Source organism: Truncatella angustata, assembly GCF_020726525.1.
Source record: "Truncatella angustata strain MPI-SDFR-AT-0073 chromosome Unknown BKA67scaffold_7, whole genome shotgun sequence".
Taxonomy (NCBI): domain Eukaryota; kingdom Fungi; phylum Ascomycota; class Sordariomycetes; order Amphisphaeriales; family Sporocadaceae; genus Truncatella; species Truncatella angustata.
In genome coordinates, this window is record NW_025763387.1 from 468,228 (window position 1) to 484,161 (window position 15,934).

The 15,934-nt window shown below is 48.2% G+C and overlaps 4 protein-coding genes across 4 annotated transcripts; 1 reads left to right on the forward strand and 3 right to left on the reverse strand.

Annotated features, from left to right (window-relative positions):
* Positions 1 to 138: 138 nt before the first annotated feature.
* BKA67DRAFT_574627 (uncharacterized protein) lies at positions 139 to 1,495 on the reverse strand. The gene is made up of 3 exons (XM_046103438.1): positions 1,191 to 1,495; positions 697 to 1,026; positions 139 to 573 (listed from the first exon to the last, which is right to left on the reverse strand). The coding sequence occupies exons 1-3, from the start codon at positions 1,279 to 1,281 to the stop codon at positions 410 to 412; spliced, it is 585 nt and encodes a 194-aa protein (XP_045954880.1). The 5' UTR covers positions 1,282 to 1,495; the 3' UTR covers positions 139 to 409.
* A 160-nt stretch (positions 1,496 to 1,655) lies between these two features.
* On the reverse strand, positions 1,656 to 6,533 carry BKA67DRAFT_574629 (uncharacterized protein). The gene is made up of 2 exons (XM_046103439.1): positions 3,623 to 6,533; positions 1,656 to 3,564 (listed from the first exon to the last, which is right to left on the reverse strand). Exons 1-2 carry the CDS (start codon positions 6,400 to 6,402, stop codon positions 1,875 to 1,877), a joined length of 4,470 nt encoding a protein of 1,489 aa, XP_045954881.1. The 5' UTR covers positions 6,403 to 6,533; the 3' UTR covers positions 1,656 to 1,874.
* Positions 6,534 to 6,969: 436 nt separating this feature from the next.
* BKA67DRAFT_661356 (uncharacterized protein) lies at positions 6,970 to 7,941 on the reverse strand (the record flags this gene model as incomplete). Its single annotated transcript, XM_046107793.1, has 1 exon — positions 6,970 to 7,941. One exon carries the CDS (start codon positions 7,939 to 7,941, stop codon positions 6,970 to 6,972), a length of 972 nt encoding a protein of 323 aa, XP_045954882.1.
* Positions 7,942 to 8,754: 813 nt separating this feature from the next.
* Positions 8,755 to 10,934, forward strand: BKA67DRAFT_361852 (cytochrome P450). The gene is made up of 7 exons (XM_046096428.1): positions 8,755 to 9,200; positions 9,369 to 9,770; positions 9,821 to 9,884; positions 9,938 to 10,168; positions 10,227 to 10,336; positions 10,397 to 10,607; positions 10,679 to 10,934. Exons 1-7 carry the CDS (start codon positions 8,860 to 8,862, stop codon positions 10,796 to 10,798), a joined length of 1,479 nt encoding a protein of 492 aa, XP_045954883.1. The 5' UTR covers positions 8,755 to 8,859; the 3' UTR covers positions 10,799 to 10,934.
* The last annotated feature ends 5,000 nt before the right edge of the window (positions 10,935 to 15,934 follow it).

The window sequence follows — 15,934 nt, forward strand, 5'->3', positions numbered from 1 at the left end:
TTTGGTTAGCGTATATATCCGAGGCCAGATAGGTTGGGGGACAATGATCATGTTTTTTTCCTTTTTTTTTTTTTTTTTTCCTCCTTCGCTTGAATCCAGTAGAGTCTCATATGGGCATCCTTTTTCCCTTGGATATATTAAACATTTTTGTGTTTTCATGACATTTCACCCAAGAAAAGGCCGACGCATTAGGTTGAGTGGCTTTCAAAAATACATGTGTAATTCAGATTTGATCATCTATAAAACCTACGCAATCCTCAACGCCATAGAATTTGCTCTCAGCCGGGTGAACTGCCCGAATGTCGACCCAAAATGCCTAATTGAGATACACGCTGGCTTGCTCCCCTTCTCGAGGACAACATCTTTGCAAAATCGCTACAGCGATCTTGCATGGTTTCGTCCCGACTCCTCACGATCGACCGAGGCTGAACAGGCGGCCGGCCATGTTGGAGGCGATACTTCCCGCAAGGTTGCCACCGTAGAACGCGCTGCCGGCCATGTTCGAGGCCTGGCTGAACTTGTCGCAGCGCGAGAAGGCAAGCGTGTTGGTGACTGTTAGAACAAGGGCGATCGCTACAAGTGGTGGTCAAGTGTCAGTCAGGGATTTGTCATCTGGCTCGGGGCCTTTCCCCCCGCCCCCTTCCAGAATCTCGTGCTGTCTCATCTCGCCCAGGTTGTAGTAGGAAAAGGACTCACCAACGAGCGGCAACCAGATAAACTTGAGTCTGACCAGCGCCAGGATGGCCAGCGCGACCCACAGCAAGGGCTGCGCGTACATGGCCAGCCAGAAGAAGCGGGAATCGGTAGGGTTGATGGTCTTGGTGCCGGGCTCGCTGCTCTCGAAGACCCAGTGGCTGTCGCCCGAGGTCGGGTCGACCTCGTTCCACCAGCGGAGTCCGACGAGGCGGCGTCCCGCGATGTTCTTGAGGTAGTAGAAGTCGGCGGCGAGCAGGAGGATGGTGATGATGAAGATCATGACCAGGTTGTCGATGAAGAGCATGCCGAAGAGGTAGACGAGCAGAGAGGCTGTGAGGGGGGGAACGCAGGTAGATATTAGCTCGGTGTCATTGATCGTGGGAACGGCCACACTGGTCGGTCGACGCGCGACATGAACGCTCGTGGCTCTCGCCAATAGCAGCGTGGCAAGCAGAGGCCATCACGATGGATGCTGGGGGAAGAGCTGGACATACAAATGCGGAAGCCGAGAAAGAACAGCAGCGTGATCGGGTGGGAGCTGAGGCGCCAGCTCAGAGAGCCTGGTGTGGGTTGTGATTGTTCCATTTCGATGTGTTTCAATGCAGGTGAGCCAAGGTCAATTGCATTGTTCTTCCAACATGAGATTTGCCTTGTGTTGGGTTTTGGGAGCTGCCTGCGGCACTGAAGCTACATTACAGGTAACGGTATCCGTGGCCGTAGCGTGGCAGCAAGCGTAGCAAGCGTATGTACATACATAAGCCTTACTAGTAGGTTAGATAGTCGTAAGCTGTCCACTCTTTTACCCTCCGTGCAACCCAGTCTAGTGTGACCGGGGTTGAGATATTATGTATGGTCAAGACTCACAGTCGGCCCGCCGCCGTCTGGTTCGTGGCTCCACCAGACCGGCAAGCCTGCTCACAGGGGAATGCATGTGGAGACCGACAACGGTGAACGGTATACGTCCTTGTATTTTTATTCAAACTCCATTTACATTGGCATTGCATCATAGTTAATTTACATGGACTTGTACAGGTGTTCGTTTACACTTCAAACCCCGTCTTGCGCTTACAATCGCAGCGGCTTCCCAGGCGGCTTAGCCCTATGTTTATTAAACATACAGTACCACCGCCAGCTGTCGTTCCGAATTTACCATCACAAAGTTATCGGCCAAGCCCTACCTAGACTTGACGACTTGAGAGAAGTTCTACAACTCTCTCTACCAGGGCCTCCCTAGCAGGGTCCTCTGGAAGACCTACCGGTCTGTCCAGGCTCTCGGTGTCTGATGCTCGGGCGAGCGACTGGTATGCGTCCTGGATCATTTCATCGAGGCGAGCCTTGAAGTCAAGTATAGTTTTCGTGGCGTCGCTGGATTCCCGGGACTGTCCTGTGGGAGCCGGGCCGCCTGGGCTGTCGTTTTTCTTCACGTTGAACTGGAGCCAGCCATCTTTTCTGATGTTTTGCGTTCCTCCCTCGCTTTCCACCGAACCACCGAATAGCACTGCCGCAAGAGCGTCTATCTTCGTCGTGCTTTCGACCGTCGTTATATCGCTGGTAACGCTTCTCACCAATCTTCTATACACAAACAACGTTCCTTTTGGGAATTTTGACGATGGATAGTTCACCGAGTCGCGGTCCATCTCGACAAGTGATGGGCTGCCTCGAATACGTAAACTGTTCTTCCACAAAGGAACATTGAAAGCAAGGCGGCTGTTAAGACTGGCAAGTAATAGCGCTTTGATCAGAGCTTCACTGTTTGAATTCCGGTTGAGTGATGGGCCGCCGATCGTTAGACCTGATACGTCATCTGACAGAGGCACGAGACCCGCCTTCTCAAGATCCTGATATATAGAGGTCTTCGTTTTCATCATTCTGAAGAAAACATCATCATGCAGATATCGTCTTGCAGCCTGATCGTGTATGGCCAGATTCCCCATTTCTGAACCATCATTGAGTCGCCACAAGTCGTTGAACGCCTCTAAGACGGCAAGCTGATCGCTGTCGTGTCCACGAGCATAAGAGACACGGACTGTGTCGGCTGATCCTACTTGTCCAAGTGGATACCGAAAAAACTTTGTCTCCCTCGTGGCAGCGCACATGGTAAGAATAGGATCAAGGCATTTGAAGATGATGCCCAGAAGCACTAGTTTCCCCTCTGCCGGTGAGAAAGAAAGTGTTGCCAAGATGCTACCGAGGGCGGTCAGTTCTTCATCTGCAGTCAGTGCCTCAATAGCCACGAGATGCCCGATTGTGTCGTTTACAGCCTCCGGAGCAGGTGGTTCGATTGCGGCTGCAAGAAGCTCGCGGATCTTTCCTTTCATACCTTGTGCTTTAACCAAAAGACAGGTATGTTGAAGGTCCACTCGCAGAACCTCTGGTAGCTCGTAGTCTCGCATCAATCTGTGCCTTTCTTCGGAGAACAGACCATAGTAGGAGCCATTTTGTATGTTCCCAATGCAACACACTCGTTGTCGAGCAGCAGATTTACTAATCCAGACCGTCTGCAATCTGTTCGTGGATATGCGTTCGTCGTATTGAGACTGCCATTTTAGTCCACAGTCAACAATGTGCTTTGCGTCATGAACCATGCTTTGCTTAGCTGGTTTGGTCATGAGAATGATTCTTCTACATCCCGGTTGTACTGGAGGCGCTTTCATGCCCTCAGGTGTTCTCATTTGTGAGGAATCGAACACGTCAAACTGGAATTTGCTTTTATTAATGAAATTGGTCCCAAAGACGCCTTCGCGACGGCGTAGTATACCCAGTATCTTTGGAATGGGCGCAGATCTGGGAAGCCAGACAAGTATTGCCCCATTGCGAGTTGTTATACAGATGTGGGCGATAGTGGCGGCCACAAGCGATGCGGATACGCTATAATGTGTGAGTATCGATACCTTGTGTATTCAACAAAGCGGTTCCCAATACTTACCATCCTTCATCGAATGATTGCCATCCTTGCAGCTGCACCTGAGATTCGGCAGCAATCCGTATCTCCGCAGGACCCTTGAGGTGCGACGCAGCGAAGTCTAATTCCATCAATTTCTTGAAGCCTTTATCATGGAATAACAAAGCATCGAACTGTGATCCATACGATCTCCGCAGTTGAGCCAAGGTCTTGTCCAGATAAGTTTCAGTGACTGGAGCCGGCTGGCTGGGAATGTCAAGGATGCCACACGCATTGGGCTTATTCGCTTCTCCATAGAAATACTTTGTGAAGGTATCTGTGTTAAATATCTCACCCATCACTATGATTTTCGGTAAATTCATGCCTTGATCACAACGTTTATGGAGAGTATTTTTAAGAACAATGAGCAGCAAGTCCGTGAAAGTGTCGCGCCCATAAATGTCATTGCCATCAATAATAATGTGAGAGGCCGTATCAAAGATGGATGCAGGATCGTCCCTGAGTTGTTCCAGAAGCACCATTGCGCTGTAGTAACTGATACTGCCGCCATACTGTGGTCGACGATCGTCGTCACGAACGTAGTAACCGACCGTCTGTCCTAACTCTTCGCCGCGCTCGAAAGCCACCCGTCGAGCTATGACTGGAACATGGAGCGCTGGTTGTGGTTGCACGCATATCACATTGCATGATGAACCTTTTCCCTCGGTGATGGCGTTCTCAAGTATGATCTGCGGTACCTGGGTTGTCTTGCCGCTACCGGTCGGGGCTTTAACGAAGGAGACTTGGTGCTTTGAAATTATGTCCACAAGCCGCTCTGCGTACCGGCTTATTGGTAAAGACTCCTTACGGACGCGGAGTGATTGCCGCATCGGATTTGTATATAAATTCAACTGATAGCTCATGAGTTGCAAGTTGCGGTCCAATTGAGCCTTTTCGGAAAGCGGAGAGAGACGAATTGTTTGGCTGCGTACTGTATCCTGATATACCTTTTGGGAAGCCCCAGCCTTCCACGACGGACCAGTGCATTTCGAGTGCGGCAGTGGCTTCTGCATGAGTTGAAGTGAAGAACAATCGACGTTCAGGCCAACTTGCGTCAGCCTAGGACATGTATCGGACGCGGTAGTCGTAGCGCCCGCCTTGACTGACGAAGCGCCGTCTACATTACCATCATGTGTCTCCTCTTGTTTGCGGCCATGGCTCTGACCATCATACGATACAGGATAGTCTTTATCATCCAAAAAGGTCGATTCCCGAGACTTTAAATATTTGAACTTGTTCTCTTTGAAAACACTGTTCAAGTCGAGATATGTGTTGGGCAGCTCTTGAAGAAATTCCGGATCGTAGTTGGTGATTTCGGTCGCGGCAGTCAGATAGGCGCATGCCTCGACGTCTTTCCGGTCCGAGTATAACCAAACTTTCTCACCAACGGTTTGACCGTTGATCACGGTAGCTCCGCTCTTAAGGCCAGGAAAAAGTCTCGACCAACCTCCATGTGTACCGAGGCTGGGTATTTCTTTCGAATAAAGATAATGCAGAATGAAATCCTTTGCGTTCTGAGTATTCAATGTAATATTTCGCTTCTTCCGACTGCTTAAGAGGAAGTTTGGAGTCCGAGCACGTTCCATTAAGACCTGGTTGATCGACGAGGCTGCGAGCGTCTCTGCGAATGCCCAGCCTCTCTCGGAAACAGCTGTACGCTCAAGGCTTAACTCATCCAATTTGATACTAACACGGTACAGCGATATTTCCTGCCCCGATTGTAGTGTTTTGATGATGCTATGTTCGAACCTCGGGGTTAAGCCGAGATATGCCGCACAGTCATAGACGATACACCCTGGCCGCCTCAATAGCAATTCCCCATCATAATCAAGGTTTGACGATGGGGTTTCTGGGTAGAACCAACGCCGTAATTGACCCGAGCAATATATCTGGGAAATCACATCTAGTGAAGCAGCTTGCTCCGCTTTTGATGCGGATTGACCTTCTCCGAATCCTCGATATGTCCTGTCGCCGACCTCCATGGTGGTTCTGCACTGATGCAACATGGAGGTTTCTTTGCATTCCTGAGTGGTGTCCATATCTCGGTAAATACTGCTGAGCTCAGAGTGTATAGTTGCATTAGTAACCACATATCGCGCTACATAACGGACAAAATGGTCTGGCTCCAAGTCAACCCAGTAATCGCTTGGAAATTCGTGGAATGGCAGTGGGGTGGTCAAGTGATAGTACTGGATGTCTTTGACGACCCGAGATGTGTGCAAGCCTCCCAGGACATCGTACCAAGACCCACTGGTGAACATTTCCAAAGCCACTTGTAATGTCGGCCAGGTCTTCACGTCGTTGCACAAGTCGCAAAGTATTTCAATCGAACGACGTTGGGACTTGGGCTTAAGCCCGGCAATTGCCTGTGCTGCAGCTGGAATGTCTCTGGATAATCGCGCATACGCGCGTTCAACATGCTTTGACTTAAATGAGGTTTTATAGGCAGTCTTGATGAAGAGTTGCAAAGTCTCCCCTGCAGTGCGAGAAGTGGAAGTGTTCTCGTCGGCACCAGATGGTTTCTGGCCCTCCACACATGTTGTTGGTTTCACACTTCCAAGACCTCCAATTGTCTGGGCTGGATTATCTCCGTTATTTGCCCACGGGGCCCCTGCAATGCTTTGCGCATTGCTGTGGTGGTCGGCGTCGGTATCACATACGCGATGTTGCAAGAGCTTCTGCACTGACTGAAAGGAGCGTTGCTGATGGCCGAAGCTAAAGAGATGCCCAAATAAGCGACCCACAGGTCGGAATTGCAGCATCATCGTCCTAGCGAGTCGTATATGATTGTGTGAAACATCCGCTGGGAGCTCAATTTTTCAGAGCTTTCACCTGCAGACATGAGAAGAGAATAAGACAGGACTGAGTTCCGGGGTAAGTCGCGGTTGAACCAAGGAGTAGTACTCCCTAAGGCCAGCAAAATAAGAAACCATGCTTCATTATTAGCATTTATGCAACTACCAGCATCGTGGCTTCGAATGCATCCTCAATCCCCATGCATTATTGGTGCCAATAAACCAAGCAAGCAAACTCAAATCCTCGCTCAATTATTCCCTTGTCTTTACGCCTCCAAGTCTCACGGGGCTTAGAGCAGTGTCTTGTACTCTGCAGTTACATCCTTATTCATGTATGGAAAAGAGAAGCCGCTTACCATGATTGTGCGAGGGCTTGTTTTCCACTTTCTACATGATGGATATCCCGATAATAATAATCGATATGCGTTGTGCCAATGCACCTCGGGCTATTACTAAAGACAATGCAAACGACAGTAACATCTGATTTTGTGTCTTGCGCAAATTACGAACACTCCTAAATGATACAAGGTGATATTGCTATTTACGAGACCTCGTCGCATAGTAGCGGATGATATCCACCAATCCACCAAACTTTCGGAGCCTAGCAAAGTAGAACACCAAGCCAAACACGGCGCCTCCAAGATGAGCAGCATGACCTGTCGAACTTGTTTTTGAATCTAACATATACATATCCAGCGCAGTAAAGCCAATGGCAAGCTGCCACAACTTCATGGGGACTACACCGAAAAAGGCAAATGTCACAAATGGCTGGGTACAAGCCATAGCTGATGCCAAACCCATGTTAATAGTACTTGCTCCCAAGCCGTAATGTGAGACCTGGCCTTTTCGTTCATGATCCGCGAGGCCAGATAGGTTGCCAACGACGGCGCTGCCAACGGTGAGACCGGCGAGAGTGCGTAGAGGGATACTGCTGTACAGCGCTACCGTCATAAATGCGTTGAAGGTGACCATATTAAACAGCAGATGAAAGAAGTCCTGATGGCTCACGGCAGCAGTCAAAAGAGTATAGTATCGGCCTCCTTCTAGATTGTGGCGACTCGAGGTCCACTTCTCGAGCATCTCTTTCATCTTTGGACTTATCATGGTGAGTTCTAACTGTGTCGCGCGTTGCCACCTGGGCTGCGACTTGATCTCCTCGATGTTATGTTCAGCCTCAGCCTTCGCTGCTATCCAGGCGAAGAAGACAAGGCCATTGATAGCCCAGAAGCTCCAGACCACGACTTTGCGCTTGAACTCCTGGCGTCTCAGGCTCTCAAGCACAGCGTCTGGCGCGGTGCGGCTCTGCGACCTCCGAAAAGGCTGCTGTTTAGAATGGTCAGGACGACGACTGTTGTGAATTCCCCTAATTTGCCTGTGGGGATGTGCTGATAGCAGGTAGTGATGCCCGATTTGTGACAACGCGATTCCCAAGAGCGGGCGAAACACTGATGGCGACGCTGATGGCTTTAGAGCTCCAACTGACCAACGCATTGGCAGTGATCGCGACATGTTAACTTCCGTTGCAATTCCGCGAGTAACCAAGCTGGTGTACGCCATCAAGTTCCCCGACAGAGGGGTCCGTTGTTGCGATGAGAGTGAGGCGATGTGCTGATGAACGATGCAACAGACTCGAAGCAAGAACAAAACGGATACTGGCAAACTGTGCCGCACAGTGCTGTTGTACTGTCAAAATACCCACATTCTCAGATGTGACATTCAACCCACTAAGCATTGCAGGTTTGTTCCGACACAACAGTAGCCTTATGGAGTGCATTTGTTACAACAGGCATTATTTTTCGTCCAGCAAGCACAGTATCATGATGTATTATTAAATTAAAAAGATATCCAGCAGTATTAAAATGGGTCAATTCTTCTATATATGGATACCTCTAACTAAAACCAACCGAAGCGTCAACACGTAAACCGGATCTTGGCATATATTGCCATAATATTGCATACCAGCCACACATCTGCTCGTCTGTTGCTCCAAAATCTTTCTTCTGAATGAGCCAGGTAGCTTGTATGGGCCCCTGGCTTGCCAAGGTTAGCCAGCACATGCCACAATGCCAGACACCAGAGTTGAGCTTCAATCAGCCCATACCGCCCCCGCACCGGTTGACCTTCCCTGCCCCCGGTACCCAATTGCGGTTGTGCCGTATTCGTCTAGGCGCTTTGTATGCTTGCCTCCCATCTACGCATATTGTGGTGAACGTTTGATTCGTGAGATTAGCAATTGATGTGGAGAAGGTTGTATTGCAGATATGCTGCTGTGGAGATCTTATAACCCCGTCACCTACATTTGTACAGGGTATCGTGCTCTTCTAGAGAGCTATATTGCACAAGCCGCCCCAAAGTCAACGCCATTAAGTTGGGGACTCAATACATACTTCCATCTCAAGCTCCTTTACACTATTCTCGGAGCTCAAAATGGTGTCAAACCCGGCATTGCTGGCTCTAGCCAGTTTCGTCATCTATTATATCGCATCGAGTGTCTTCTCATGGTATCGCATGCGACATATTCCTGGGCCCAGGCTAGGTTCCTTCTCGTACCTGTGGGTTGCGCAGAAAGTCATTCGTGGTCGGGGCATGGAATACGAAGAACTCAGCAAGTATGGCCCGGTGGTGCGAGTCAGCCCGACCTACGTTGTCCTAGAAGATCCGGACGACATGCGCAAGCTCAATAGTGCCCGCGACATACCACGGGACGACTGGTACATGGGAGCCAAGTTGGATCCGGGATACGACACGCTTCTCACTCATTTGCAGCAGTAAGCAATTTTGGGAACCCTCTTTTGCCCTCTTTGACGCATTTTTGTGTAACGTAGATTGCCTCTTAGTCTGGAGGCAAATGGGCTCTCTGCGAATGTTTCACAGCACTCGGAAATCGCCGAACCATTTACAAAGTGATTACAGCTAACTTTCTTCAAATTACGTAGCGGACCGCACGACGCGCTCAAAGCAAAGGTGTCATTTGCGTATAGCGGTCGTGATGGCATTGATTTTGAAGCAGGCGTTGATGGCCAGTTAACGCACCTCGTTAATGTGATAAGAAAGAGGTTTCTTTCCAAGGCTGGGCAGATAAAATCTGTTGATTTTGCACACTTGGTTCGTTACTTTACTTTGGACGTTATCACCAAAATTGGTTACGGGAAATCTTTCGGGTTCATGGATGCTGAGGATGATTTGTACGGTTATACGAAAGAGATTGAAGATATTCTGGGTCTAGTTGCGACAGCTGGAGACGTTCCCATACTCCGTCGCTTGTTTGTTTCTCCATGGCTATCGCCATTCTTTTCTCCCAAGCCCAGCGACCCCAAAGGTTTCGGCAAGGTTCTTGGGTAGGTCTTCACTTCAATTATGAGTTCAAATATCTAACCCGACCCTTTAGCGTTGCTCACAAGATTGTAGAAGATCGCATGGAGAAAGATGATGTGGACTCTCCAGATATGATTGTAAGAGCAGTTCCGTCAGGATCAACACTGGCATTCAACTGACGCATCTCCAGAGCTCTTTCAAGCGTCATGGCCTTGATGTCAACGAGATCAAGAACGAAACCATACTCCAACTGACTGCTGGCTCGGATACTACCGCCACAGTCATTCGTTGTACGATGCTGTACTTGATGACATGCCCCAGAGTCTATCGGCGATTAAAGATGGAGATAAAGGAAGCAATAGCTTCAGGGGTTTCCCACCCAATCACAAACGCTCAAGCCAAGAAGTTGCCCTATCTTCAGGTATGTTCCTCATCGGTATCGGTAGCACGAAATGCAAAGATCTCACCCATACTACTAGGCCGTGATTTGGGAAGGAATCCGCATGCGACCGCCCGCGACATATGGCTTCTACAAGAAACTCCCGCCCAAGGGTGAGACGTTTCAAGGGACGTTTATCCCTGGTGGCACGTAAGCATTTTCACCCGTATGGAATCATAGCAGACTACTGACACAAGCGCGCCACCTCAGCGCCGTGGGTTGGAACCAACCTGCCATGATGAAACTCGAAAGGATTTTCGGCCAGGATGCGCAACTCTTCCGGCCTGAGCGTTTTCTTGAATGCGACGAAGATAAGAGAATGGAGATGACGAGGGTAATCGAGCTTGTCTTTGGCTATGGACGTTGGATGTGCGCCGGTAAGACGCTGGCCTTTGTTGAATTGAATAAAACATTATTCGAGGTATGACTTCTTGACCCACTATAATTAGATATGACTTTTGAACTCTCGAGGGCTGACAACGTTACTTCTAGCTGATGCGAGAGTTCGAGTGGCAATTGGTCTATCCCGGAAATGCCTGGACCGAAAAAGCCTACACGGTTTACCTGCAAAAGGATATGTGGGTATCTATTACCGAGGCAGAGACTGCTTAGTGTCGTGCTTAAGGGAAGGATGGGCATAATTAGGCTCAAGTTGATTTCTTACAAAGATAGAGAGCCATCGATGCGATACTAGTTCTCTTAAAGTCATGATTACACCAAGTAAAACTCATCGGTACTTTTACAGGAAATTCTTACGTTAGAATTTTCCTCTGATGTTATAAATTCTGATGACTCATTTGAAAATAATCCCGGTCTACTAAAGTCAGTTCGAGGGGAGTACGAAACTATCATCTTGTGAGCCATAACATAGCATGGCCTATGAACTACATAGATTCTAGGTAATTTGTATGTATTTTCTACACTAACCCGACCGTCTCAAGAGACATAGAGTAAATGACCGGTCATGGTAATTTATTCCCTTTGTAGTCTAGGACAGCTAATGATTATCTTATAGACGAGATGCCGTAAATGTCGTAAGGGTGGAGGGTAGGCGTGGGGTGGCATATTTGATTTGACCTTCATCTGTTCAAACATTTTCCTTAGGCCAATGTTTATTTTCTCTTCACAATCATTAATCTGTAAATATAATTCAGTTATTAAATCGCTAACAATTAATCACACGAAAGCCTGACAACCTGGACCTGTGTAGCTCAAATAAGTGATGGTACAAAAAACCCATAATATCAAAAATCATATCTCCGTCTCAGTTTCTTCTCTTGAAATTTCAGAATTCTGCAGCTATTCATTCTGCTGGGTGTATATACGTAATTTTCGAACGATTATGCTTGCTGATGCATAGTCCCGGTCCGTCTCCGGCCATACAGCCAATACCAATGCCTCAACAGTGGTTGTAAATTTGCCCGATCAAGATGAGAACAGAAGATTGGCTCGACTTGAGTATTTTGGTCGAGTTTTTACTCTTTATTTCTGGATTCGAAAAGCATGGATCGAGGTATACGGACTGACGATGATATGGTTCTCACTAAGTGCTGAAAATATTTCATAGTTTACCAGTGATGTCGAATGTCGAGTAGGTAACACCATATAATACGAGGGCACCGTGCGAGTGTTGCACAGAGGTCTAGAACCGACAATTGTGTAAGATGCAGTGACACAAAGGAGCGCGATCCTAGCACGTTCGCGGAAAAGCTCTAAACGCAATTATCGGAGCTGTATTCCTTGATCATTGTAAATATGTCTCCGTGGCTCTTGGTGTGATGCAACGACTTGGGTGTGTTCATGAGAATAACGGCATGTCCGTTGCATAATGTAGCATAGACCGGTGTCTACCCGTTACTATTCGTGATAGTCAAATCGGCGCTCTTGTCGAGTAGCAGCTTCACTACTTCCATGTGACCACTGTATGAAGCACTGCTGAGTGGTGGCGGCCAGCCGTGTTCTTCCGTAATGAGTCAGGTCGGCGCCCTGTTCAAGGAGCAGCTTGACCACTTCGATATGTGAGCAATATGAAGTGATATTGGGCTCAGTCCATCCGTCCTTATTTGCAACCATGACATCTACTTTGTTCCGCAACAGGAACTTGACGACCTAAGTGCCCTTTCTATGCTACTTTATGTGCTGGTGTCCGTCCGTACTTATAATTGTAACATCTGATTTGTTTCGAATAACAACTCGATAACACTTATATTATTGTTACAGGAGGCCTTGCCTCAGATATTATGCAACGTCCATGATGACTGGAACAGAACCATTCTCCAGTATGGGAAACACTGTGGCACAACTTGAGGTGCCTTCAGTAAAGCTGTAGGACTCTCCTGATATTGTTGACAGTCCACCCAATAATGATATCTCTGGGATGCGATGGGGAAATCTTTTCTATACGCTATTATTCTAGAAACAAAACAGTTGCAATCTTTCTACTGGGGTAGAGTCGTCTGGCGTCTTGAACAAGACATTGCTAGGTTTTCTGAACATGAGTGGACGGGACATAATCTCGCCTCACAATGAGGTTTGGAAGAGGCACAATATTTGCTGTGTTATATGTAGATGCCCAAGGGAATTATTACTACACAGCAGTTGAGAGCTTTGTCACTTGTGACCGGGCTTCAGAGCGGTATCTCTTGCGTTCTCAGTTACGGATGATTTGACAATTGTGCATAGGTACAGCCTGGTCTGAATGGAGAGGCCCGGCTACCATCTTACCATAGATAGTTGTGATCAATGACAGGTCTAAAATATATGCAAGAGCGTTGATTTTTGAAAACTTGCAAAGTTGGGGAACAAACATGATGCATCCGACCACGCTTCTATGGTCAAGATAGCCTGACCCGAGCTGCGAGAAACCACGCCGTCATCTCGTTACAGAACGACCTTTCGCCCGGATCACCATCATTGATCGAGGTTTACGCATTATTATTATTATTCAAAAGACTCAGCAAAAAAAGCTATTGTTCTCAGCTCTAACAGGAAACAAAAGCAAAAGGAAAAGAAAGGAAAGAAACCTGTAGATTTTGGTACTCGTGTTCAAAACCATCAAAAAGAAGAATAGCAGGCTAAATCAAAAGAGTTCGCCCGTGTGCTGTGGCTACTTCTCTGCCTGCTGTTTGGCTCTACTCTTTTAGGGGAGGAACTTATATTAAGTCTGTAACATGTTACCGTTCCACCACATGGCCGCCTGTCTCCCACTTGGGGACAAGAACAAGAATTTTAACCTAGTGTATAAGGCTTTGAGGAGCCTGGATTGGGTTGAAAGAAACCACCCGCAGTTGTGCCGGTGGTGAACCGCCCGTAGCTGTAACGGAGGTAAGTGTATTGAGCAGGTTGCGCAAGTTTTGGAAGCAGAGCAAACAGGGGACAGGGACGCGTCCAGGAGGCTGTGCACGAGGTTGTCACATGTTGAGAAGCGACTACCTTAAAAATGCTGGTACCTCTTAGTTGAAATGATTGAAGTCTATCCGGACCGGTCTACATTGTATTCTGGTCCACGAATCGTCGAAATTGACAACCGACCGTGTCCGACGGTGAGCTGTAAACTGTCATTCACTAGTACAAGTATTTATCACCGGGTAAGAGCAGAAACGGACTCTTGACTCGTAGAAGCTCTAGGGATACATCACATCTATAATACCGTAGGTTCGATGAACAGAAGAGGACTTGGTCAACCCTTGCAGAAGTTAGCTTTTGGTTCGACACCGTATATGCCCAAGAGATACTCCCGCCAAGGCCAGCTCCAGACGCGATCAGTTAAGTCCTAAACCATCTTGCCAGAGCAATGCCTGACTTGACAAGCTTCATTGCCACCAAAGAACCTGCTCTCTGGGAGTACCTCGCTGCCATTACCAAACACTTCATTCAGTTCTGCCGCCATGATCTACATCCCATCGGTCCCTCTTATGGTCTCCTCTACCATGCCCCTCCGTTCCCTGAGACCTACATAGTCCCTCTGGATCTCCTCTCCAAGGATATCCTCAAGCCTATCTTCAACCTCGTCCCAAGCCTGCCTGTCTTCTCTGATATACAAAGATGTATATCAAACTCCCTGCTCCACCTGTAACAGCGTGATCAGACACATGGCCACATCGCCCGCTGCAATGGAAAGAAATCCCGTGCCTCTCTGTCCCCGAGTACGTGGACAATCCTTCTCTCTAAATCAATCGGCACCAGCGAGCCGTCGAGGCCCGGGAAATCCATTCCTGTCCCCCCTCGGCCGGAAGAAACCCGTCAACATGCCATTGCAGACACAAGTGAAACTGATGCCCCCTGGCGGTGCAAAACCCCGTCATATACTGCCGGAAATAGAAATTATGCTTCTCGGGGGACGGCAGCCGTCAGCAGGTTGCAGTGTGTGACAGCGCCTAGGTGTGCGGGCTCGCCAGGTCGACGGTGAAGGAGAGGAGGATATTCTACGCCCTTCAACGCGGCGACGGGTAGGTGTAGTCGACGGCCTGGCTCGTGTAGTGTTTTTGTGGTTTAGCCATTGTCGGTATACGTAGGCTTGAAAGGAGGAAAGAAGAGGGGCCATTGTATGGGGTTTTCGATAATGAATCGATGTCCTTCTTCCAACACTAAGCGATTCCTTGAGCCTCGAGATCAAGCTGGGGTGAGCGTGGAATGACTGTGAGGTTAAAATCCTTGCTCTCGAGGACGTTGAGCACTACTGTAGCTGTTTGTCTTTTGGTCAGCAAGTGTGTACTATGTGCAGTGGATGTGTATAGGGAATAAATGCAGGTTGGCTGACCTAAGGCACCTGTGCCGGCGACGGCAATAATCTTGGACGTTGTGTTGAAGCACACCTTCACTCGATGACCGTGCTTTCTCAAAAGGGGGACATGCAGCTTTGTTGCAGTTGCATCACGAACTGAAAAAGTTGTGCTGTATGTTACGTTGCAAGATGCTCTAACACGGTCGTCACTGCACATATACAGAGAGCATCAAACCAAATGATGCTTTCACTCAACAGATAGTGTTCATCATCCAATTTGAGCCTTAAGATATCTCTGTACTCAATGACGGGATTTTTCTCTGTGGTTGCCTGAGTGCGCTAGGTATAACGATTCGACTACAGTGTCTGCATGTCTACCGAGATTTCATACACCAGCATCAAGACAAGTGGCTATTTGGCAATGATTGTTCTTTACTAGCAAAACTATGAACTGCCTAGGTTTCCAGGAATGGTTCTGTTTCATAGACAGATTTACATCTCAGATCCACACCATGAGCCTCTACGAAGTGACCGGAGCAGTTGACCGCTTCCGTAAAGAAAAGAAAAGAGACTTCGAGAGACCCAGCAGCGTACAATGCGAGTAATGACCGTAGAAATTGTCATTGGTGAAATCTTGCAAAATACAGTCCTCCGCTCCAGCAAAATGAGACGTGCTAGAACTCCCAGCACGTGAACTTTTAGGCCTCCAACCCAGATGCCATAAACAAACAATGATGTACAACTCGCACTTGTTGACTCTTGAGCGGTTCAAACCGTATCATGGATCCACATACCCAGGCCGAGAAGTCTGTACGGAACTTGGGAGAGTGAAAGAGAAATGTCGCCATATACCGCAGATGCTCCCATGCATGCGGTGGTGTTGTACATAGCAAGGGCTGGAACAGTACACACAAAGCGATGCAAGTGTCTGCTCTGCATAACTACGACGATACTACCAATATCGCCGACTGGGCTTCAGCTGGGTGATGGTGCTTCTAAACTGGTAGGAATGAGCTTTCTCGTGC

Bases quoted from the DNA above. Each gene is read 5' to 3' on its own strand.
- BKA67DRAFT_574627 (XM_046103438.1), bottom strand. From the start codon at position 1,281: ATGGAACAATCACAACCCACACCAGGCTCTCTGAGCTGGCGCCTCAGC. The intron at 1,027-1,190 runs GTATGTCCAGCT...CCCCCCTCACAG, and splicing joins CTTTCTCGGCTTCCGCATTT to CCTCTCTGCTCGTCTACCTC. The intron at 574-696 runs GTGAGTCCTTTT...CACCACTTGTAG, and splicing joins TATCTGGTTGCCGCTCGTTG to CGATCGCCCTTGTTCTAACA.
- BKA67DRAFT_574629 (XM_046103439.1), bottom strand. From the start codon at position 6,402: ATGATGCTGCAATTCCGACCTGTGGGTCGCTTATTTGGGCATCTCTTT. The intron at 3,565-3,622 runs GTAAGTATTGGG...CACACATTATAG, and splicing joins CAATCATTCGATGAAGGATG to CGTATCCGCATCGCTTGTGG.
- BKA67DRAFT_361852 (XM_046096428.1), top strand. From the start codon at position 8,860: ATGGTGTCAAACCCGGCATTGCTGGCTCTAGCCAGTTTCGTCATCTAT. The intron at 9,885-9,937 runs GTAAGAGCAGTT...ACGCATCTCCAG, and splicing joins TGGACTCTCCAGATATGATT to AGCTCTTTCAAGCGTCATGG. The intron at 10,608-10,678 runs GTATGACTTCTT...CGTTACTTCTAG, and splicing joins TGAATAAAACATTATTCGAG to CTGATGCGAGAGTTCGAGTG.